Source organism: Apteryx rowi, unplaced genomic scaffold, assembly GCF_003343035.1.
Source record: "Apteryx rowi isolate R43461 unplaced genomic scaffold, aptRow1 scaffold_786, whole genome shotgun sequence".
In the NCBI taxonomy this organism is placed as follows: Eukaryota; Metazoa; Chordata; class Aves; order Apterygiformes; family Apterygidae; genus Apteryx; species Apteryx rowi.
Genome location: NW_020451078.1, coordinates 301,317 through 325,618, shown reverse-complemented (window position 1 = coordinate 325,618; position 24,302 = coordinate 301,317). Strand labels below are relative to the sequence as shown.

Below are 24,302 nucleotides of genomic sequence, written 5' to 3'. Positions count from 1 at the left end.
TCTTCTGTTTTTCGCTTTTGAATCACAACTGAAAATAGAATCATATATTCAGTCAATATGAAACAGATAACTAAGCAATTACCACAGGATTTATTTACTTCAGATAAGAGGTAAATTTTTATATATTTAAACAGTCACCTGACAGACTGAGCAAAAAATGGTGGCATCACCAGAAGCATCAACATGGTGTCAAGTTCTGATCGTCTCTAATGTTGCATTGTGCACATGTATTATTTTTAGCTTTTTTTCTTAACTAGTAAAGACATTTAGGGGGAGGTTGTAAGAAGATCTATATTCAAGAGATGGCAAGCATTATACAGCCTGATGTACACTTGTCCCAAAATTCTTAACTACACTTAGTTTACTAATTTCTAATGATATCAGCTGAAATGGAGAGGAGAGAGATACATAGTAAAGATGTATCATGGCTTGTCACATGGCTTGATTTAAATTTTGTTGAAAGTAGCAGATACAGGCAAATGATTTCAATGAGATCTAGCATACAGTTCTAGCAAAGCAATGAGAACAGTCTAAAGGTATATCAACTGTAGTTTCCAAAGCTCAGGAGTACACTTTAGAAGTGAACCTCCCAGTCATCCCTACTTACCTTTTTTTTTAACTGCTTTTGTTGAATGTAACAGGATGTGTAAAACCTGAATTCCTTTCAAATGCAATTAAACCAAAAGATGTGCTTCATCTGTGATCAACAGCAAATGGGTGTTCAGTCAATGGAAGAAGTCTACAGCTAGTCCAAAGTAAAAACCTCTGAAATACAAAGAAAGTGTACATCAGAATCTCATTTCCAAATGCAACACTATTGATTATACTAGTGTGCTGCAACACTTGCAAACATAGACAGAACCTTTGTGAATTCATGCAGGCATTTTATGATTTGAGCATATTTTAGCATATTTCAGCAGGACAGATTTCCTGGCACTTTAAACTCTCTGATACAGAACTTTTTAAAAATTATTTTTATTATTGGATTCCATAGTATATTATAGACCTATGGAGATTCTTGATCTGAGAGTGAAACTCATACATTTGCCCCCCACCTCATGTTGCCTTTCACCTAGTCTTATGTCTTCTGTAAATATACTCCAGCATTCGTCTGCCTTGCTTTGTGATACAAACTGAGAGAAGTCAAAGAGCTGTGTTAGAAAATGATTTCTGCAACTACAGCCTACTGCAATTGCCCTATGCTTATCAACTTATCACTTATCACACACACACACAAATGTGCATGCACATGTGCACATAACCAGTATATGCATGCTCCTCAGAAAATATTTTCTAATATAAAGACATTTCAGCATGTAATGTTTGACAGAAAATTGTGTGGAATTGTATAAAGTTCTTGTCTTTTGTCAGAATTACCACAGACTGATTGCAAGAAGTTATGTCTTCTGTTATTCGTAAAAACGAAGAAAGGGACAAAGATGAATCTTCTACAGTTAAAATATATCTCAGGTTAACAACTTACTTTACATAAGAAGTATATTATTAGACACACGCCAAATTTTTTGATTAGTAGAAAAGATTCAGCAAACACAAGCTTTTGCTTTCTTTTTCAAGATTCTCATTCTCTGGATTATAAAACTTTATCTGCTGAATCACAGACTGAAGAAAATTATAAGCGTCTCAAAACAGCTCCATAATGGATTTCGGTCTATGATGCACCATGTAAATTTTGAACCATATTAGATGATGGGTTTTGCACTTTCCCTGGGGAAGATCCAATACTTTTAAAATTAATTAAAACTCTTCAGAAACTTCAAATCCAGAATATATTAAAAAATTGACTTGATGGCTCATCCCAAGAAGAACCCCAAATGGTTAAGTACTTCACTTGAAAACTTGCATATGAAATAGTTATGTTCTTGGTGCAGTAATTATGCAGTTGCAATGATTTATTTTGAGGCATTTTAATAATAATTCAGTTTCTCTTAAATTATTTCTCTGAAAAATATAAATATGATCTTCATAAAAACATGTACATATAACATTAAATTAGTACTGCATAAGAAAATCCTTACCTGCTCTGAATATTTCCATCTTATCTTAACGAGCACAATCCTATAATGGTATGTTTCTTCCTTAAGTACATCTTAACCGCATATTTACTACACAAAAGTTTTCTTCTGTTGGTCATGTCTTACTTCCTGGTTACATGTCTACAGAAACATCTTTTTTCTTGGCTCAGTAAGTTGTCTGATAAATGCATTATACAGTATCTGTGGTTTTCAGTCACCACAATGATAGTGCAACTCACATTAGAAAACAAATATCAAGTGTACATTCATCTGTGTTTGAAATGTTTTTTTTTCTTAAAATGATCACACTTAGAAGTTTACTAGTTGCATGATTCTATAAATTATTAGACATCACAGGGTGGATTTCAGGTGGACAAGCTTTCACAGTTTTAAGATTTTAATGACTTACTGATACATAATACAGGTGAAAAAATGTTAACTAGTTGTCTTTGAATCCAGTATCTTGAGTTTGACTGATATAAATCTTTCAGAAAGGTACTCAGTTTATTTTAAAGACACTGTGAGATGGAAAAAAAATCCTACAATCCCTGACAGTTTGAGTAGCTGATGCCCCCAATGTTCACAAAAGTGCCCATCTTCTATTTAAAATGTGTCCATCTAACTTCTAGCTTTTATTTTTCTGTTACATGTGTCTTTACAGCTTTGCATTCCTAATCTGTTTTTTAAGATGTATTCTCCCTGTCCCAATTTATTTTTGCTAGACTAAGTTAAAATGGACTATTTAATTCTCTGGCCAAACAGTTTCTCGAGCTCTCAAATAATTTGCATGTGGTTTTTTTCGATCACCTTTTTTTACTATGAGAACATATTAAAACACTGAACTGTAAACTGTATCCAGTACTGACATTTCCAAAATAAAAAGACCAAATCACATAGCTACTCACTCTTCCCCTCATCTTACATGCAGGAATCACATTAAACCTTTTTTTCTGCAGTGTTTGCAGTAGAGTATGTTGTTGAGTTGCTGGTCTGCTATGGACTCTAAAAGCCTTTTCTGATTAATTAGTTCTAAAACAGAGTTTTCCAATTCCCTTGCATTTGGTAGTCCAAATTTCCCAGGTTAACAACAAATAACCCATATTTCCAGCCGACAATGGGATCCCAATGTGTCAAAACAGAAGAGATATCCGACTGGTTTTCAGCTTTATGCCTCTGGAATTTCTTTGTAAAAAGGAGGCATAAGCAAGGTATTTTAATCTACCTCTATTATACTTTTTGTCTTTGGTCTCCTTTTATTCTATTTTGCCTGTTAATTGCTGACTCCAGAGAAGCCAAATTATTACTGGGATAAGTGCTGTTGAGGACATGTAGGAACAGCAGTCTCACATTAATTAACCTTACTCCAAAGGAGCAGAAAGGAAACCAGGCGGTCACACATGTAACTAGTCACAAAAACTCTAAATATTTCTAACGCTGCAGGCTGGCAGGCCCTATGATTTTACTTCACATTTCAAAATATTGATGTGGTTACTTTGACATCCCTTCTGCTGCAAAATTCCCTCCTGAACGTTGACGACTGCAGAAGAATCACAGCATTAACGTATTTTCAAACCTGAGTTTCCTTGAGGCCCTTAAAAAAACCAAAAACACACGCTAAACCTGTTCCCAGCGGAGCCCAAACCGCCAGCTGCTCACTAGTTTGGCTCCTGCCGCCCGCCTTCCGCGCCGCTTGTTTCCCGTTGCCGTGGTTACCCGCCCGGTGTAGCACGGCCGCGGGATAGCGCTCGCTGTCTCCGCGAAGTGTCTAACGCGGGGCGGTTAGAGGCTGCGGGGTTTCAAGACGGAGAGGGGCGGGTGGTCTCCGGAGGCGGCTCGGAAGGCGGCGGCTCTGGTAGCGGCTTGGCTGAACGGGAAGTAGCTCCTGAGAGCAGGTCGCGGAACCCTGAGGGGCACTGGTACGCAGAGGGGGGCGGACTACAGCTCCCAGCATGCTGAGGGGCGGCGGCCTGCGAGCCCGCCAGCTTGGGGAGCGGCGAAGGGGGGGAGGTGTCCCGCGGTGCATTCTGGGAGTTGTAGTTCCGCGAGCGAGGAGCCGTTTCCCTTCGTCTTCGGCGGGAGCCGGGGAGGGACGGGGAGCTGCTCGGTGTCTCTAGAGGAGCGGGTCTGGGCTGCCTCCCCCGGGCCTCAGCTGAGGCTGGTGGTGGGGCGAGAAGAAAGGGGGGACAGCGGCGAGGGACCCCTTCCCCGCCCGCCTGCAGGTTAGGCCTGTTCTCACCTCCTTCTTGCGTTAGTGAAGCTTTTCTAGCCCGAAATTTTCCAGAAACTGGAGCTTTGCCTTAAAGCAGTGACATAGTTTTGCTTTGTGTGTTTTAAATGAGGGTTCATCAAGAGCTTTCTGGTTTCTGAGTCTTTATTATGTAACTATTATTATGAATTTATTGTTGAAAGATAAATACACATATACACACACACATATAAATATACATACATATATATATATATATATTCAGTTCTCAGCAGCTATTATGCTCAGAAAAATTATGTGTGAGGCATAGGGTTTAGCACTGGTACCATCCACAAGGAATAAAGAGCAGGTAGAAGTTTTTAATATTACAGTTTGGTTACACTTGTAAAATTCAGAAGAGTAAACAATACTGTAGGGATTTTCTTACCACAAACTAATCTTTTTCTTATATTTTTCTTGTACATTTCTGTTACAGAGTGAAGTGTTGTTCAGAACAAACTTGTTTTCAGAACAAACTTCTGTCTGCTGGTGAATAAACTTACGTCTGAATAAACTTACACTAAATGAATGCCCTTTTTTTTGGTGTATGCAGTGCTGAAAGTTAATGTTTTTTTATGTAGCACTGAAAGCAAATAAGAAACTATGGAAAACAGAATGTCAGAAGATGTTGAAAGAATTGAAAAAGAAATAGAAATTGAATTGAGCAGAATCAGTGTTTCTTCCTTTGAAGCAGATGATCCTGACACAGATGTACCAGAAGAAGCTTTGAGTGACAGTGAGACAGTAAGTATTCAGTGGGCTAAACTTCCTTTACCTGCTCTTGAAAGCAGTATAGGCATTGGAAAACCTATCTGATGAATGAACTTTATCCTGATATATCTAAGAAGAGGATTCATTCTGAGAAATAGTCTAATTAGTGTTACTTCATGAAAACATAACCTCCAGTGGTGACAACACAATAAAATGGACGAGCATCAGCATTCTGCTCAAGTGAGAAAATCAGACTCTGGTAGACCATGGTTTATTTTAGAATTCTTTGAAACTGGAAGATTTTTTAAGTTAATGAGCTAGATTAAAATTTGGATAAAAAAGCCAATGCATCCTTGGTTTAAATATTGCAAAAGACTGTTTTATAATATGTTTGAAGACATCCTGATATTGATTTATTTTATATGAATTGGTGCTTAAAGTTCTCTCTTTTTTTTTTTTCCCCTCGATTTCTTATTTTGAGGAAAGATTTTTCTCTGAAGTCCACTCAGTTATTTGGGTCTTTTTCTGTTATTGTGATCTTTCAGACTTGTAGCCTATGGACTGCTCTGTAGGGTATCTGAACAGTTGATATTGCTTGTATGTGACCATGAACCATATATTTAACATAAAATCACGGTAGGCCAGGACATCACTGGTAATTATTTATGTACTTAGATGCTGAATGCCAGTAACGTTTACAGCAATTTACAGATCCTAGAGAAAGTCCATTTTCCCAAATCCCTGAAGTCAGAAAAAGACGATCTTTTGAATAGAGAGTATTTGTGTAGTAGAGTAAGTTGAAGTATCTGATTTACATCAATATTTTAAACACTTGTAATAATTTAAAAATACTTTGTTTTCTGGAACAGCTGTAGCATCTTTATGACAAAGACTCTGTGCACCGTATGTCTATATCTTTCTTGGTTAAATTTTATCTTAACCCTTTTCTTAATTTCTTGGTCCAAGCAAATTACGAAGGAAAAATATTAAATGAAACATGTTTCTGAAGACAGCAGAAGATAGCAGATATTAGAATATATTCTACTTAGAATTTAATTAGAATGTAACTAATAATTAGAATTATTAATTGTTCAGTGGGTGATGAGACAATAGTAAAAACAAAATGAGAAGTGTGTAGGAATTGGAAAAAATCTTAGTAGCAATAGCTACTAAAATTTACATTCTTAAGTACTGTGTAGGTGAAACTCAAATGGGTCTTTATTCTTGCGTGTTAAGTATTTACCTCTGGTTGTGGCTGTAAGATTAAAATGTAGAATTTATGTCAAATGATGTGTTTTCTAGATTTCAGATGACTTGCCAGAATCAGTTTTGTCCTATTTAAACTTTATAAAGAACACAAATCAAGATGCTGAAAAGCTTATACTGCAAGACTTAGAAGATGAAGAAACTACAAGTAAGCAGGGATCACACTTAAAATATATATGCACCTCATATTACCACTAGAACTAGCAACTGTCAGAAAAAACAATGTAAACTTTTGAGTACAGCAAGCCAGGAAAGCTATTGCATCCGTTTAAACTCATTTCCCGGTATTGTAACATCTTTGATCTTTGTTTTTTTTCAGCTTGCTCTAATTAAATGTAACTACATATCTTCTGGAGAGAGATGATCTTTTATAAACATTTTATGCAACACTTTTTATTCTGTAAAATAATTCATTTATGAAGGATTTGCTAATATAATGATTTTAAATGTGTGGGTAATAATTTATAACTGATTTAAAGGCATTGGCTTTTATTGTTTCAAAAATCCATTTTTGCTTTGGAGGAATCCATAAATAAGACAATCATTACTACAGCCTCTTGTTATCTTGAATTACCATTATAGCATTCTTAAAGCCTGCATTCTTTTTTGCATCATTGCTCAAATGTAAGTGATTGCACCTTTCTGTATTAACAGCATAGTTTCAGTAGGGTTAAGTGTAAGGCATTTCACTCATTCAGCCTACTCACAACTGGTGAAATGAAGTTTTTCTAATTGTACTAGTCACAATAAGCTGCCATCCTAGCTCTAAAAAAATTATTCAGAAAATACCTGTTCTTAAGTCAAAGAGTACAGTTTTAGCATGCGTACCTATATCTAAGCGTCCTCTTCTCTACATAGATCCAATACTGAAAGCAGTGAGGTATGACTATATGGACCATAACACTAAATCTTTGAATAGGTATTATTTGTATTTTTTTGACACGGAAGTTCATGTGTACTGTATTGAAGCATGTAAGCTGCTTCTGTAAGTATAAGTTACTCCCTACTGTAATGCAGTTTAACTGCAGGTAAACATAGACATAGGTGTTTTTATTACCACTGTATATTAAGAGCTAATGCATAGTACTCTTTCTCTTTTGAAGACTAGCAAGCCCAATTCTTAAAACACAGTTTTGTTAGTCATGAGGAGTGCTAAATACCAGACTAGTCAGGTGATCATGTCCTTGAAAGTAATGTGCACACACACACATATGGAAAAGAAAACATGCTTATAATCTCTAGCAATAAAATCATGGAATACAGTCTGCTAGGATTAGCTTTTGAGCATGAATTGAATTTTTCTAAAAATTCATATGATGCTAAACCATAGATTGAGATAAGTTACAGGAAATGGGAATGGTTGACCTAGACCAGACTCAAATGGGAGCTGAAGTTAAGAGTTCATACAGTAGGGCCCTATAGGGTATGTTTAGAAGAGTATGTTTACCTGTAGAGATATCCAAGCTAATGTTAAATGAACTTGCCTTGTTACTGGGAGCAATCTAGCTGTACCAGCTGTGTGACTGAAGCCAAGCCCATAGTTTAAATGTTAGAGATATCTGGCATTATCTACTCTGTTTTAGTAACTCTTATCATCACACTCATGCAGTATAAGGGTCTTTGTGAACAAAAGTTCAGTATTTTATATACATTTTGATATTTTTAGGAAAGGGTTTTTTAAATCTTTTTTGTAACACTTATTTTCGTTTATTATTTTTATAATAAAACTGTCAAGTTTTTGACATACAATAGTTTGGTGTAAGAAATTTTACAAATTCAGATGTTTAGGCAGAAAATTCTTTCATAGATACAATTTGATATCACTGGATTCTTATGGTATCACTGTGTGTTCAAGTTATACATATATTTGCTATTTTTAATTTAGAAGAATGACTCCCATATATAGAGTACATAGAGAATAGAGATTTTTCCTTTTTTTAAGGTTTTTTTTTTAAGAAAAAAATACTTTATTTCTCTGTAGTCTGAAGAGAGATAGTAACTAAGCAGTGTAGAGCAGAATTCTAGTATTGAAAAGATATTTTCTGTCTGTGTCCTAAACTGTATATTTTCTTTCTTCTTCAGGTAATGTTTATGAAGTAGTTTCTAGCCATGCTTCAGATTACTTGGCAGAGTTGGCTTTGGAATATAATGAAGATCCAGAAGAATTTAAAAAAAGGGTATTCTGTATTTAAACAATACATATAGTGAACCAAATTCTTTAAAGTAATCTAGATAATGCTTACTCGGCATCCTGAAGAGCCCTGTAGATGTGTTTTGTCCCTTTCAGACTATTCACAGAGTATTAAGATGAGTTTGCATACACCTTTCTTCAGAATTGCGACATCAATTGTAATACACTGTGTCTGCAAGTTTTAAAATTTGGAATAAATGTCCATATCATTAGTTGGAAAGTTGAACACAAAAATCAACAAAATTAAACAATATTAAACAATCCATTATTGTTATTTATTGGTAGAATATTATCTCAATAATATTATAATCCTTTTAAACTTCTTTAATCTTACTCCTTTTGTTATGATGATTAGCCTGTTAATCAGGCTCCTAAAATATTCCATTATTTTATAGAAAATATTAATTTAATAATGTCTGTAACTTTCAAAGAATCAAGATTTGTGGACCTTGCTTTTATATTTTGAGAGGTTTTGAGTGAATACCTTCCTGAAGTTCTTGGAGAAACACACAGCTGTGCTTAATTTAATTATTTTTAATTTGTCATCTTGTTTTTACTAGTTAGCACTTTTGCAAACACAAATTTTTATTCTCAAGAGACCATTGTTTAGGACAGCACAATTATTTTCTGTGACCTTAGCTGTGGAACAAATAGTATATCTGGAGTATGTGATAAACAGATGGTGAATGAGCAGAAGAAATAGATTAATTCTTGCCAATAAAAACTATGAAAGGAATATAGCAAACCTTGGTGCTCATAGTGTTATTTTCAATTTCCTAAAAACTCTCTAACTATTTCTTTTTATATGTTCTTAACAGTATTAATGTATATATGAAGTGTTTACTTTAAGCCAAAGCAAAACAAGCTCCAAACACAAAATATTCATTTTTCAGGTCAAAATACTGCCAAATACTTAAAGACAGCCCCCCCAAAATCACAAAAAACCTAATCCGCCCAAACTTTCCTTCCCCCCCTTTTTTTTTGAAAATAATCCATTATTTCTAATTCTGGAAAATAATATTTTGACTGACACATGTTTGCATTATACAATGTCTAGGGGTAAAAGTCAGCACTCAGGGTCATTATTATGCTTGTCATATGATGAAAAGATTATCCTTGTCCTGGAGAGTTTTTATAACGTTCTGCTTTTAAATTTTGATTTTTCCAACACTTCATGTTTCTTAATGACAATATTAAACTATATTAGGTATTGTCTGAAATAGAAAATGAAGACTTGCAGATTGCTACAACTTCTAATTGTAGTACTCAGTCCACAAGTGATGATGCTATTAAAGTGGTCACTGATGAACATTTTGTTGCAGGTAAGCGAATTCATTATTTCTTCGGTTGTGTTGCTCTTTAGCATCATGTTAACAAATCTTTCTATATGTATTTCTTTCTTTTCTCTTTTCATTAGTAGCTTAATACTCTTTGTAAAGAATTACAGAGTGATAGTATCCAATAGATCCAGATTCTTCTTGAGCTGGACATAGGTGAGCAGATGCTTATGCTTTTATCTAAATTCAGGATTAGGAAATTATCCTCTTATTTGTCTTCAAGGTCTCGATATAAATTTGTTCCAAAAAACATTTTCCAAAAATGATTTAAGTAATTATAAATACAAATGGAAACCAAACTGGAGGCATCAAGAATGTGCTTTGCTACAACTACCTTTATTTTTTTTATAGTCATATTGGGTGGGATTGTTCCCTTTTACTATGGTCTTTACGTGTTTTGGGTTGGTGTAGATCAGTTATAAAACCCCTGTTGATAGCTATGGAAGACCTTTCTCCTGAAGCCAAAGTGCAATCCTGAAATATGCATTGGTAGAACAATCATGACTGTGGCAGGAAACACAGGTTGCAATAGTAAGTGTACTTTATGATTAAAAAAGGCAGGGCTGTCTCTGGTATGAAAGACTTGTTACAGTCCTGTCTTCTTGGAGGATCTATATTGCTGACCGTACCAGCACAGAATCCTTTTGGTTGCATTTCTTGTCCATACTTTAAGATGCCTTCTGATGCTTACTGTGAATTTAAGTAAAATGTTTACTTGGTTGATTACAATTTCTTAGCTGATGTTGACATGAACATAAGCTTTACCTACCATGAAGTAGAAGAAAAATGTAGGCAAGAATTTGAGCAATGGGAGAAAAGACAAAAAGAACTTGAAGATGAGAAAAGGAAAAAGTGGAAGGCTCAGAGGGAAGCACAGGAAAAACAGAATGAAGAGGAACAAACAAGAAGGCTGCAGCGTCTGGAGGAATTTGAGGCTGAAAGAATAAAGTTAGAGCTTCTTCATAAGGTAATTAATGATACTGAAACCAAAATGTTCCCTTTTAGACTATTTGAATTCAAGATCTAATATGCAAAAGAGCACTTCCCAGACTCTATGGCCATCCTAAACTTCATCACTCATGACACCAAAATGAAGTGTAAGTCATACTTAAATATGACTTGTGTTGTTTTGGGTTTTGTTCTTTTTTGCTTTGATCAACAGTGAATTGATGTACTATGCTAAATGTTAAATTGCTCCTTAGGCTTTTCCCTTATTATATTGTTACATGTTTATGATATGACTCCTGCCAGAGTCCCTGAGATAAGAGTTAGTGTCCTAAGATACTCACAAAAGTAAAATGGTCACTATGCCTTACTAAATACTGATCTTTATTGTGGAACAAGTGTCATCAGCCTCTTGTTGTACAGTAACCTAATGATTATGGTGCTTGACCAAGAAGTGAGAAAACAGGATCCTTGGTCCTCCTCAACCTGATGAGGTTTGAACCTGTGGTTCATGGGAATGTGCTCTTATCACCTGATCATAGAACAGAATAGAATGGAACACTCTTTCTCCTTCTGTCATACTTTGGGTTATTATGGAATAAAAGAATGCAAGATTCCTTGAGATCAAAGAGGAAAGTGAAAAAATTGTCTTACAGTTGTGTTCTGATACCAATCCTTCAAATGCACCTCTTGGAACAGATTAGAATCCAGGCCTTCCTTTTCAACAGACCACAAAATAGGGCTTCCTCTTCTCCTTGATGTCATAAATCGTTTTTGGTTGTAGAATGGCTTTCTTTCTCTGGACAAAGTGGAGCATGTCCCCATTCAGACAATTTGGTAGTACTGGGCCTGGTGCACTCTTTCTGGAAGTGAGAGATGGAGGCACCTTCCTCCATTAGAGAAGGACCTAGACTTCTAGTCTCCTATTTCTGAACAGCATGCTTCTGAATATGCAGGAAAAGCAATGTTTAGACACCTGGAAGACTTTATGCTCCAAATTAGAAGTGCTGGTTTGTATATATTGGTTCCTTCATGTCACTATATATTTAATTTGTTTGATATTGATTTTATCTTGGTTCCACCAGGAGTTAGATGGTTCTGGATTATCCTCCATTTTTTAGGTAGTTACTATCTCCTAATTTTCAGCCACATGTAATTTCAGATCATTGGGGTTTTCTTTCTGATTGAGCATGTGTAGGAAAAAAATTGCTATGTATTTGCAAATAGTGAGAAAATAGGCTTGAACTTCCATTTTCAATTTGGAAACAGTTTTGGTGAAAATTTTTCCTTTAGCTTTACTCAGCAAAAATCCTGTCTGAAAGACTGAAGACCATCAGCATTACTATACCACTGCAATTAAAGGAGGTCAGTTCATGCTACTCTCAGAACTTTTCTTTCAGGTTTAAGAGATTACTCTGTTATGTTGCCATAATCCCCGTATATTTTGAATGTTGTCTTCATAAGCATAGTCTTCATTTTCAGTGATAGTGTAGAGTTAGGAGAAGGTGGGAGTTGTTTGGACCATATGCTGAGGTCTCTGAAGGTATACCTTTTTCAGTATATGACCAAATCTGTATTTTTGATCTGGATGTCCAGTCATTTATTTTGTTCCCCACAGCTGAGTTTCTCATTTTGATTCAGGCATTCACAACAGTGGATCACTGAAAAGTCAAGAAGATGGGGACTTCAGAGAGAGGGTGTTTTGTGACATTCAGGGTTTTGTACAATATTCATTTAAGTTAATTTGTTGTGCAGAAACAACAAAGTATGATGGAAGATGAGTTACAGAAAGAAAAGAAAGCTTGGAGAGACAAAATGATGCAACATGAGGTAAGGCTGTACAAGGAATTTTTGTCAAAAGAACGTGAGAATATATGAATGTTATATATTTAAGAATAAATGTTATTCTGTAACAGTTAATACACCAAATTCTGCTTCTTAAGAATAAATATATATCAACACCTGTCTTGCTTTCAGAATGGCTGAACTCTATCCCAATTGTTGTTTTGATTTAGGAATTGATCATGAAACTACAGTTGCAAGTGGAAGAGGAGGAAAAGGCCTTTGAAGAGCAGAAAGCAAAACAAAGACAACGCTTGGCAGAACAACGGAATGCAGCAGCTGTGAAAATCCAAGCTAGATTTAGATCATTTTTAGTCCATAAAAAATATGCTCCCATCTTAAAAGAATGGAAAGATAAAATTAAAAGGAAAAAGGAAATACAAGAAGAAATAGAGAGGGAAATGAAAGAAAAGGAGGAAAAAATGAAGAGGCGTATGGAAGAAAGGAAGCAAAAAGAAGAAGAAAAAAAGAGACAAGAAGAACTAGAAAGACAGAAATATTTGGAACAGGTGAGGAGGCATGAGGAGTATGAGAAAAAGAAAGTAAGCCTGAGACTTGAAAGAGAAAAACAGTTGCAGACAAAAAGAGAAGAACAGAGAAAATTAAGAGAAAAAGCAGCAGGAGCTATGATGAATGAAGATGGAGAAAAGGATGAAGAAAACATAACAGAGGAAAAATTGGGAGAAAATATAAAAGCAATAAGAGAACAGAAAAAGGAACCGAGTAAACAACTAGTGGAACAAGAAGAAAATCAAACTGAAAAAATGGATGAAACAAGTAATTGGATGATTCCAATAAAAAGAAAGTCCACACTGCCAATACCAAATATATTAAATTCTGAGAAGAAGGAACACTCTTCTCAAATAAATAACGAGAATATAGATAGAAATTCAGTAATGTGTGCAGAAAAAAGTTACTCAGAAACTGGAGATCTTAATAAAGCTATAATTACATGTGCTTCAAAGAACAAATCTGTTGATTTTAGAGCTAGTGATGTGGTAGAAAATAAGGTAAATAATACAAACAGTAGTCCACTGAATGCCCAGCCAAATGCCAATAATAGAGAAATCAAAGATCAGTTTTCTCAGTCTGAAACAGTGAAGACAACTGTGTTTCTAAGGGAAGATTCTAATGAGAAAGTTGGTGAAAACTGGGACAGAATTCAGGATGTAGCTAAGTATTCCAATAGACTAGAAATTCTTCCTGATGATACTGAAAAGAAGAGATTAAATTGGATGAGGACATGTAAGCCTTGGTCTAAAATATATGGAGAAAATCAAAGAAAGAAAGTAACTAAAAAAAAACAGCCAAGGAAAAGTTCAGTTAACAAGGTGCCTTCATTAAGTATAGAAAAGATCATTCATAGTGGCCCTTGGAGCACTCTGCAGCAGGTAACTATACACAAGATGTAGAGTAAAGTAGGAAATATAGAATTCTGTAGAATTCTATACTTTCTGAATATCAGCAGAATGCCATTGTGAAAAATGGAAGAGGAAGGAATTATATTTGGGAAGGTTACAGCAACAACTCTCTCTGAGATCCTCTGTACAGATGTAGGATACAGACCCTCTGAATTCTTGTGAGCATTGTGGAGCAGACTGGCATGGTAGCAGTCTTCAGATGATTGACAATATCAATGACTCTGTAAAAGGCAGGAGTTTCTAGCTCCTATTTTCTGCTAAGTTAGCAAGGTTTTGCCTTTGTATGTGGGGCTGCATACAGAAGCAAGACATTGCTGATCATTATAGATGGTGTTTTGCCATAAGAAACACCTCTTGGCTCCCAGCACTTACTGAGTATCACCATATGCTTGCTCTTCTCTTGCTATCCACACTGAGGTTACATGCTATGTGGGATAACACTTTAGTCTGAACTATTTTGGTCTATTCTTGTACATTCAGTCATTATTTATGGGACTGTAATGGGACAAAATCCACAGTACTAATTTCTTTACTTTAGTGGCAATCTTCCATTTGTTCAAATTCAGTGTTATTGGCAGAGTATCCCTTATATTTATTTTAAGATGGATGTCAAAATCAAACTTTTTTATGGTATCATTTCCTAATTAACAGATCAAACCCATCATCGCCATCCTTTTTGTGTGAAAGAATTAACATATTAGTTGTTTACATTTTATAAAGGCTTAGTAAAATATAGTTTTGGTCTTAAAAAAAAACTTTAGAAAATAAACATAGCTCATAAAATTGTGTGATGAATGGCAGATATAGCAACAGTTAATCTTATTTATTATTAAATGTATGTAGGTCACAATACTGACACTCGAAGATTTACCAGAATGTAGCCTCTCCACATTATCTGAATGTGCAAATCTTCAAGTACTGACTCTCAGACGCTGTGGACTAGTTGCACTGGAAGGACTAAGTAACTGCAAAGACCTAAAGTATATCAATGTGGAGGTACCAAGCACATTTGATTCCTATATTATAACTTGGGAAGGACTGCCACTTTTGCTGTTCAGGCAGTTATGCAGTTGGGTCCAAGTGGATACATAACTTTTAGTGCCTCAAGAGCATAGGAATATGAACAAAATACTCCCCTGTCAACAAAACTGTATCAGCAGATATTTTATTGTGTGTAGTGGTACTAAAGCAACATCGGACAAATGAATCAAGCTATACTAATAAAAGTGCACGATATTATTAGTCAAGGATCAAACCCCATTTATTCAGTTAACCAATATAGCTGAATAAATAATAAATGTAGTTTAGAGCTGGTCTAAATTCATGTACGTATAGACCAAGATTTCTAAAAATGAGTGACTAAATTAAAATTAATTTATATTTAGGTATTTTAATAAGCAGTTTGTCTTTTTTTTTTTTTTTAAGTTTGAGCACTCTTGCTCTATGTCTTTGAGTTTAACTCTGAATTAGAGGTATAAATAGCAGGATGCACCTTGCACTTAGTTTTGCAAGTAGTTCAGGTGTAGAAATCTTTAGACTGATTCCATTTATAGTCAGAGGAGAAAAACAGACATTTTAGATCATGAATCATCTCCTTCTAACTTGGATGTTGCAGTGGGATGAAATGTCTAGTTTTCAGATGCACCTATTTCTTTCAATAGGTTGTGAAGAAAATCTAGATGCTTCAGTTGTAGATGTCTGCATTTTAGCCATGTATAGTTAAATGGGTCCCAAGGTGACTATTGTTACCTACTGTAATACTTGTGGCATTTGAAAGGGAAGTAGCTTAGAATTATAGAACTTCAGAGCTTTCAGAGCTAGGATCATACACACAGTTTTTGGTCTCCTGTGGTTAGATCATGAATAGCCCTATTGTAACAACATTAGTATGACAAAGTGATAAATCTTCCTTACCTCAGTCACTCTGATTTATGACCAGGCAGATGCTTTTGGCCATAGTAGATGCTCAGCTTAAGCAGGAGTGGGTAGGAGAAAGGTAGTCCTTTCCAACAAACACCTCAACGTTCATTAAAATTGCTCATGTATTTGCTCAAGGAACAGTATAATGACTGATACTAGAGGCATGATCTCTAGATACCTGATACTGTCCTATGTCTTACATGGCAATTTACGTTTCTCTTAATGACAAAAGAAAACATTTTCTTATGTGATGCATCTCACTTATGGAAGTTGACAACTCTTTTTCCCTTTTTGATTTGAGTTGTTTTGACAATACCCATTCACAAGAAAGTTAATATGCCCTTATTATTTATAGAAGTCTTGAATGTTTCTGTTTGCCCAGTAAATGCTGTTCTTTCCAAAGTGTATTTTTATTTTGTTCTAGCAAAGGCTCCTAGAAAATACACTTTTAATTATACTTTATTAATACTTTAATAATCATATATATTAATAATACTTTAAGAATAACATTTTATACTTTGATCATTCCAGCTAATGTGTCGGTTGTCTTCCATTCAACCTAAATGAAGGAACAGTCTTTTTTGTAACAGCTGAAACAATCCAAGATTATTTCATGGGTTTTTCTTGCATAGTTAAAGCAGCTGCCCCTTTGCTTCCCTTGGACATTCACTCGTACTTGATACTGCCCCTTTTAACTAACTTTTAAGCCATATCAATTCCCTGCTCTGACTTACTGGTACAATTGAAGGGTGTCCAAAGGCAGGAATCAGTGTTATGGCTTCCAAAGGACACCTCTGTGTATCTATGCCTGCAGTTGGAGCTAGCACCTAAACCAGGTCAGCTTGTTAATTCTGGAATAGGAATTAGTCCCTTGGGCATAATTGATTTGTTATAAAGGCAGGGAGTTGTTTTTTTCCTTTGAGCATCTGCAGGTGAACATCAGAAGTAAATAAAAGCAGGAGCTAGTAAAAGAGAAATCAAAGGAGGCACTGTTAAAGTGGCTTGAGGGAGATGTTTAAAAAAAGCAAGAGTTTTGGGGGGAAGAACATTAGCTAAAAAGCATGTTAATGCTTGTGATCAAAGAATACCTCTAAAGACAGTTATTCATTTATTTTCATTTTTTAGTAAATAGGATTCTGTCAAAGTCATACCTGTCTTCATTAGCATCTAGCAGATATGATGGCTTCTATGCAGTTTTTTGTTCAGTCTCCCAGACTTTGTGAAGGTAGGAAAGTGGGAAGGACCATCCAATCTTTGACTTATACTATTTCTTTAAACTTCTGGGCATTGGTGGAGACAGAATGCAACGTGAAATGTCTGTTGGCTCTGTCCTAGTAGGACACAAAAGCAGTTTTTACCACTCATCAATTTATTTTCCTAGTGGAAAAAAATTGCAATGCCCTTCCTATTAGCTAGAAGTTTAGGTTAAAAATGAACAATAGTGATAATATCTACCATATTCTTACACTTCCTCTGCTCTTTCACTTAAAATGCCATTTAATATTCTTGTTCTTCTTTGTCACAGGAAAACAACATTCAGATCATAGACTGTGAGAATCTAGAAAATCTCTGTATTCTAATTCTGAATAAGAACCATCTTTCATCAGTTTGTGGCTTAGGTGGGTGCAGAAATCTCCGAAATCTTGAACTTTCCTACAACAGAATCACTCGAATCGGTAAGAAAATTATGAAAAAATTATTCCAATTTGTGTAAAAGCATATTTGTGCTGTTTACATTCAGGATTATACTTACCTTGGATTCAGGGCCAGCCAACTGCTAAACCCAAAGGAAAATGAGGAAACAGAATAGATCTGCATTTTAGAGCATAGTCAGCTTAACATTTATTTGCTGTATGGTTATAATGCCATGTATTCTATCTGCCATGTCATATGACTGTTGTCAGGCAAATATAGTCCTTTCTAGAAGAGCCCCTAATATCATCTGCACCAACTCAGTTGGAATATGAGTTCAGCCTGTCTACAAAAGCAAATCATACGGAGCCTAGCCTTGCAACTGCAGGGAGTTGCAGCATGTTCCTATGACTGACACAGTAAGTAGGTATATACAAATCATATTATTTGTATGAGTGGGTGGACCATGCTAACACTGTGTCACAACTGTTCTTTCTACTAAAACGCTACCCATTACGGTTCCAAACTATTGTTCCGTTCTTCTCTACCACTGTGGCTCTTCGTTGCTACTGATTGCTCCAAAGCAAGAATGAGTCTAAGGTACAGTAGTGCAGCTCATTTAGGTGTTGGCATGCCTGCTGTGCCTATTTTATTTATGGAGGCAGCATGTTTTATCTTGTTAGGTCCAACAGCGGGCAGGCAACAAGCATATCTTTTAGCATGCAGTCAACCAGTTAGAATTCACATGGCCCCAGATCACTCAACAGAGGCATCGCTACATGAAAACTTTGTGCCAGAAGATATGTTTTCTGCTGGCCAGCCAGGAATTTCTCATATACAGAACAGGTATTCTCCTGTCTGCCTGTACTGCCTTTCAGACTGTAAAGTGCCTAAGGGGCAGATACCATGTCTCAGCAGCTGGCAAGCCAACGATATTGACTCGTGGGCCTTGTGTTATGTAGATTTGGTGTAGCTGTAATCAGGATCTAGAGCCTTTTCTCACTGACAGAAGGGCAGGAAAGTACAGTGCAGTGAAAATAACTGAGGATATTGCTGTGCTTAAGTGGAGCAAGTAGTTTTTTGGTTTTGGAATCATGTAGGGAGGTAAGACCATTAGGTGTCTCTGAAAAGAAACATCAGCAGTTGAGAAAAGGTAAATTGCCAGATCATTGCTTAAAAGGCAGTTCTTAAGGCTGAAAGGAATAGATTTTCTCCAAGAAGGCAGCACAGCAGATGGGACAGAACTAGATTTAACAGCCTTGCTATGGCTGTAGGGAGTGAGGTTTTGGTAGCTGGCATACTGTGGGATTTGTCAAGGCAACCAAAATACAGGTGTTTCAAAGGAGATTAACCTTCAGATGCTTTCCCAATGAAATCAAATCACGTGTCCTTATGGGCAAGATAGAAAAATTCCATATGATGAAGTAATTCATTTTATGTAAATTGAAAAGTTGTCTGGGAAACCTAAAGAGGTGAATTTCTAGTTGTGTTCTTGGCCTGTGTTCAGTCTGGAGATATTCCTTAGAAAGATTTCAGAGTTGGGACAGTGGAAGAAAGATGATTTTGATTCTTGTCTTGATTTAGGCTTTTAATTTTCCTTAGAATATGTATAGTGGAGAACTACCTGGACAAGGGGAAAATAAAACCATTTTGAAGTTGATGAATGAAACACATTCACATATGAGATTTATTTAAAGAAATCGTGTCCGTTGTCAAAAACACGAGACTGAACCAACATGAAGATTGATAATGCAATTCCATGATAAATAACAAGGGCATAGTGACGAGGAAATAGGAAAACTCAAGAAATTATGTTGATATGTACAAACCCTCATGTTTGATATGTACAAACCCTCATGCAGATTTGATATTTTGAATATCTTTTGCTAATAAGTGAAAATAATCCAAATCTGAAATGTTGGTGTTTGTGAACATAATTTATATTACTTGAGAATAGTCTTGTGAATAAAAGTGCTGGAACACCAACATTTATTGTAAAAACACATTAGTATCCTAAAGGGAACTGATGAAATAAAGTGATTGTAAGAAGCTTGTCCTTGTGGCCAGTAATGCTGTATGAGATTTTTTTTCAGATATACTTCATATGATAAAAATGGCTGCAAGGTTCCTGAAAGTAATCCATAGTATGGCTTAATTCATAGTATGACTTAATTCAGCCTTTTCATTTATTTATTTTCCTATTTAGTATTTTATTATTATTATTTTACTATCTTACTTAGTATTTATTTATTTATTTATTTATTTTCTTATTTATTTTTATTTATTTTTTATGTTTTGGAAGTTGCAGTACTGTGCAATGTTCTGTGTTGGTTACACTAACTTCATTCAGCTTTAATAATGAATGTTTTTTTTCCCTAAGAAGTAAGGCTTATTTATAATATTTTTATTTTAATAACTTATTGTAGGAAACTTCAAGTGTACTATGATTTTTTCACTAAAATATAACATCAGTTGGGGAAAAATGAGAGTTGCCAGAAACCCATAAAATAAAGGTAGAAGTGTGAAAATTATGTTGCAGTTATGCATCTCCACTTAATAATGCATGGTCACAAACTATGTAATAGCATTTTTACTATATTGAAATTCAGTGTAGGTATGTATTTGGAAGATGGATGCTACGCTTAAATATCTTCTTACATCTTACACAAACAAAAAGCAGCATTTTGACTTAATTCATAGGAAAAGAAATATTGCATAAGTATGCCGGGGTAGGTTGTAAAATTTCTTTATGTTGTCCCAGTATAGGAATGCTCTTCAGTGCTGCTTTGGACCTACTGTTTTTAAGAAGGCACATCAAGTTCTTTTTTAATCAGATTCTTTTCGGTGTGGTGGGGGTTTTTTTGTTTGTTTTTGTTTTTAATCGTCATGTGCAGTGTTAGGTTTCACTCCTCTCTTATCATTTGTCTCTGTTGCAAATTGGAAAGAAGTTTCTTCATAGCTTCATTGACCGCTAAGGTAGAATCACTCACTAAGAGTCCAACTGCATTCTTTGCAAATGGCTAAGACCTGCTTATGTCGAGGTTCTCCACAAATCTTGCAGAAACCATGTACTCTTTCAACAAAATGCATTTTCCCATATACTGGCATAGCTGTTGTTTGCTGCATCATATGTAAAACAATATCTTCTGGAAGTGTGCAGAATTCATGCTTATTTTTAATTTTTCATATATGTAGAAGAAGTATTAAAATACTACCACTTTTATTATGTTTTTCTACATCTCATATATTTCTCTTGGATTGCATTTAATAGTTCCAAAATAGATTGAGATTCCCATTCTAGGCAGCCTTGGCGTGTCTGTTGCTAATGACATGCAGTCTAATTAAACAAGGCAGATCAGGAGAAGGAGATGCAAAAAAGTGCTTTGTGCAGCAGGCAGAATGAGAAATTCCTAGATCCTGTATTAACTCCTCGCTCTGCTTATCGTGTGTGTAGTCTCTCCTTTCCTCCCACTCCATGATAACTCAGTGCTTTTGATGTTGTCAATATTACTATGCTGATAAGTTAGAAATGGAAACTTAAAAATGGAAGCAGCTCTTGTGAAGAAGTCTTGGAAGCTGTTAATATGAATCCTGTCCAAAATGAAATTGTTTTGAGACCGCTAGATGGTGCTAGTTCTCTTTTTATTTTTCTCCAAGCACCAAAAACCCCACGGAACAGGAACTTGCAGGAAGGATAGTATGTCGTGGGCACGTTTGAAATTCTTTCACAGTAATTAAAGACTTGCCTGTATGTTTCCTAAAGCTTAGTTTGGAAGTTACTGTATGGAACATTTGTTTTAGATCTAGGATGGTATCTCTTTAATATCGAATACGCTTTCAGGTGAATGTGTTATTTCCAGTAGGCGTTTTCCTTTTCTAAATTCAAAGCCCTATTTTTTGTTTGTTTTTAAATATAATTCTAACTTCGACATTTAATTGTTTTTACTTCAGTTTTCTTCTTATCTTTCGTCTTTTCTTCCTCCTCTATCTTGTAAATAATCTGTGGCGCTCATAATCCAGCTTGTTCTCAGAAGATAATCACAAAGATAGATTCACCTTTGCCCGAGTTGCTTATGCAAACCTGGGAAGCTTTGAGTGAGGTAAAGATGAGAGAGGGTGTTACATCAAACATTCGATCTTGTAAAAACTACTGGAAAGAAAAGTAAATTGAGGAACTCCCTTTTTAGATCCCTTTTGTTGAGTGTCCCCTGTCAAAGGAGCTTTACTGCTGTATATGCGAGAAAAAAGTGCTTGGACCCATAGCACCTAGATACATCAGTGCTCTAGAAAGGTAGACATTACAGATTGTCTGGCATCTATAAGACTAGAAAGACAGTCTGATTTTGCTGTTGTAAGAAGATGATTTGGGAAAAATTCTGTGGAAGGAATGGACACTGAGATGAAATTTTCCTTCGTGTCTTTTTGTGGGGGAGATACCACACATTCTTGCTTTCTACACTAGCTGGCACGAGTAGGCTTGTTATGAGTATAATGGCTGTATAAGTATAGCTTTATACTTAAAGACACGAGACTTCTTTATAAATTTCTTCATAAAAATTATTTTATGACAGTTCCTTAAAGAGGACACACTCACATTAATAGTGCTGGTGCTGGCCTAGGTATATCACATTAACACAGTTTGTTCTCACCTTGCTGATAACTTTATAAAGACCTTTAAAAATGAAATAATGAAAATTGACCTTTAAACAGAGTTGCTGTTTCTATTCTTAGGACTGATTTTTAAGAGGGCTGTTAGCATTTCACAAAGCCCATGGGTCTGAATAACAGTTATAAACTGTGCTAGCATAGTAAGTATAGCTTTTCACTTTCTCTTGCAATAAAAGTGCTTGAGTTATTATTACTTAGTTAATAGGACCAGAAATCTGTGAACTGTACACATTGTAAAGCTATATATATTTGTGCTTTTAAGTATAGGAAAGAATACTGTTTGAAAGGGTCAAAATACAGTAATAATTTTAAAAACTTTTACAGGACTAATATTAATTGTTACTATATACAACATGAGTATATCACGACTTCAGAGTTTTTTTGATACTGGGAAACCAACAGTTTTTGATTTCAATGTGGCTTAATTCAGCTTTTTTTTTCCAGGTGGTCTGGAGTCACTGAAAAATCTTCAGCAGTTAATCGTGGATCATAATCAGTTAATCAGTACAAAAGGTCTTTGTGAAGCACCTACTCTCATGCACCTAGACTGTTCTTTTAATCATCTCACGCAAGTTGAAGGCATTGAGAATAGTGGCCTACTTCAAATTCTGAAGTTGCAAGGCAATAACCTCCAGGAGGTAAAAAGCTTTGAATAAAATGTGATGTTTATTGTACATACTTCTTTGTTACTAGTAATATTGTTCAGAAAGTTGATCATGTGCTGTTTTGCTTTTTTTTTTCCTTTTAGAGAGATTTTTTTTTTTTAAAGACACAAATGGCTAGCAGTATGGTTAAGTATTTTCTTGCTTCTTAGCGCTTTAAAAATTGTCCCCACAGTAATTATAGTTCCCTCCTTGGTTTATAGCAGGTAGTCTTCAGATTGCATTATGCAATGCTGATTCTCTGTTTAAAATGTACCAAAATATTTTTATCACTACAGAAAAGTAATAGCTTTGGTTAATTTCATGAATGCTGATTTTCCAAAATTGGAGTTTGTGCTGCAGCGTTCAAAATAAGCAACTTGTTTGCTAACTGTACGCTTAATTATCCTTACTGACAATGACTCTCATGAATTTGGGAGAGGAAAACCATTAAGCAGCATATAACTGCAGAAACAAAATAGTAAGATTATGGCTCTCTAGCCCTTTTTAAAAAATTATACTGGATGTTCAGTCTACATAGAAGACACTGAGAAATATTTACAAGCAGGTATGTAGAAATTGTATGTAACAATTGATACATGTATAATAAGCAAATGATACATACATCCAAAGTGTGTTTTTGCTTGCATTACTTTAGTAATGATTGATGAAAAGCATCTGGCAAGCATTCCATTGTTGTTTCTCTAATTTAATATTAATTTTAAATAACCTTCTCTTTTCAATTTAGCTTCCAAGACTGGAAAATCATGTTTTGCTAAGAGAACTCTATTTGGATGACAATAGCATCTCTTCTATGAGAACATTTTCTTTGTATTGGTTGCCTTTGTTGCAGATTCTTTCGTTCTCTCAAAATAGGTAAACAAAAACATTCTTCCATTTAACAAAATTGATACAGTATTTACTAATGTAACACTTATTTAAAGATTGTAATTCTGAATGTGCTGAAAATAGCACTATCTTTTCCAGTTCTTTGAAAAAATGTATTTGACAAGTAATGACATTGGCCACCTTTAGCTAAGAAAATTTGAAACAGCAGTAACTATGAAAAGTAAATTTTTCTATTAGATGTGATATGAAAATGATTTTTGAGCACTGTGGTATTATTAAAACCATGGTGGCTTGTTTTTTTCCTTACTTTAGCAACTGTTTCGAGAGTATCGCTGTTGAACTTCATATTTCACAGCCAGCTTATTCAAAACAGACTTTGAAGGCTATGTTAAGTGCAAATGCTGGAGTAAAAGAGTACAAGTTAGAATGTTCATTAGGTTGTTTTTATTTCATATACATGATGTCTTAATGCCCCCAAAAAACAAGTTTTAGTACTGCTTATTTGCCTTTTCTTCATTGTTATGGTTCAATTTGAAATGTATAAAATAAAAAGGATGAATCAAGACAAAAAGCATAAAACTAGACCATGAATTAAAGTATT

General features: G+C 35.1%; 1 protein-coding gene across 1 annotated transcript in view; it reads left to right on the top strand.

The window, feature by feature from the left end:
* The first annotated feature begins 4,091 nt into the window (after nucleotides 1-4,091).
* LRRIQ1 (leucine rich repeats and IQ motif containing 1) overlaps nucleotides 4,092-24,302 on the top strand; it is a 125,625-nt gene continuing 105,414 nt past the window's right edge. The window contains exons 1-12 of the mRNA XM_026088808.1: nucleotides 4,092-4,252; nucleotides 4,715-5,022; nucleotides 6,292-6,403; nucleotides 8,338-8,432; nucleotides 9,654-9,768; nucleotides 10,521-10,750; nucleotides 12,484-12,558; nucleotides 12,744-13,961; nucleotides 14,835-14,987; nucleotides 17,437-17,587; nucleotides 22,656-22,849; nucleotides 23,601-23,728. Coding sequence (XP_025944593.1) covers nucleotides 4,882-5,022; nucleotides 6,292-6,403; nucleotides 8,338-8,432; nucleotides 9,654-9,768; nucleotides 10,521-10,750; nucleotides 12,484-12,558; nucleotides 12,744-13,961; nucleotides 14,835-14,987; nucleotides 17,437-17,587; nucleotides 22,656-22,849; nucleotides 23,601-23,728 — 2,612 coding nt within the window. The 5' untranslated portion in view covers nucleotides 4,092-4,252; nucleotides 4,715-4,881. The remainder of the gene's footprint in view (nucleotides 4,253-4,714; nucleotides 5,023-6,291; nucleotides 6,404-8,337; nucleotides 8,433-9,653; nucleotides 9,769-10,520; nucleotides 10,751-12,483; nucleotides 12,559-12,743; nucleotides 13,962-14,834; nucleotides 14,988-17,436; nucleotides 17,588-22,655; nucleotides 22,850-23,600; nucleotides 23,729-24,302) is intronic.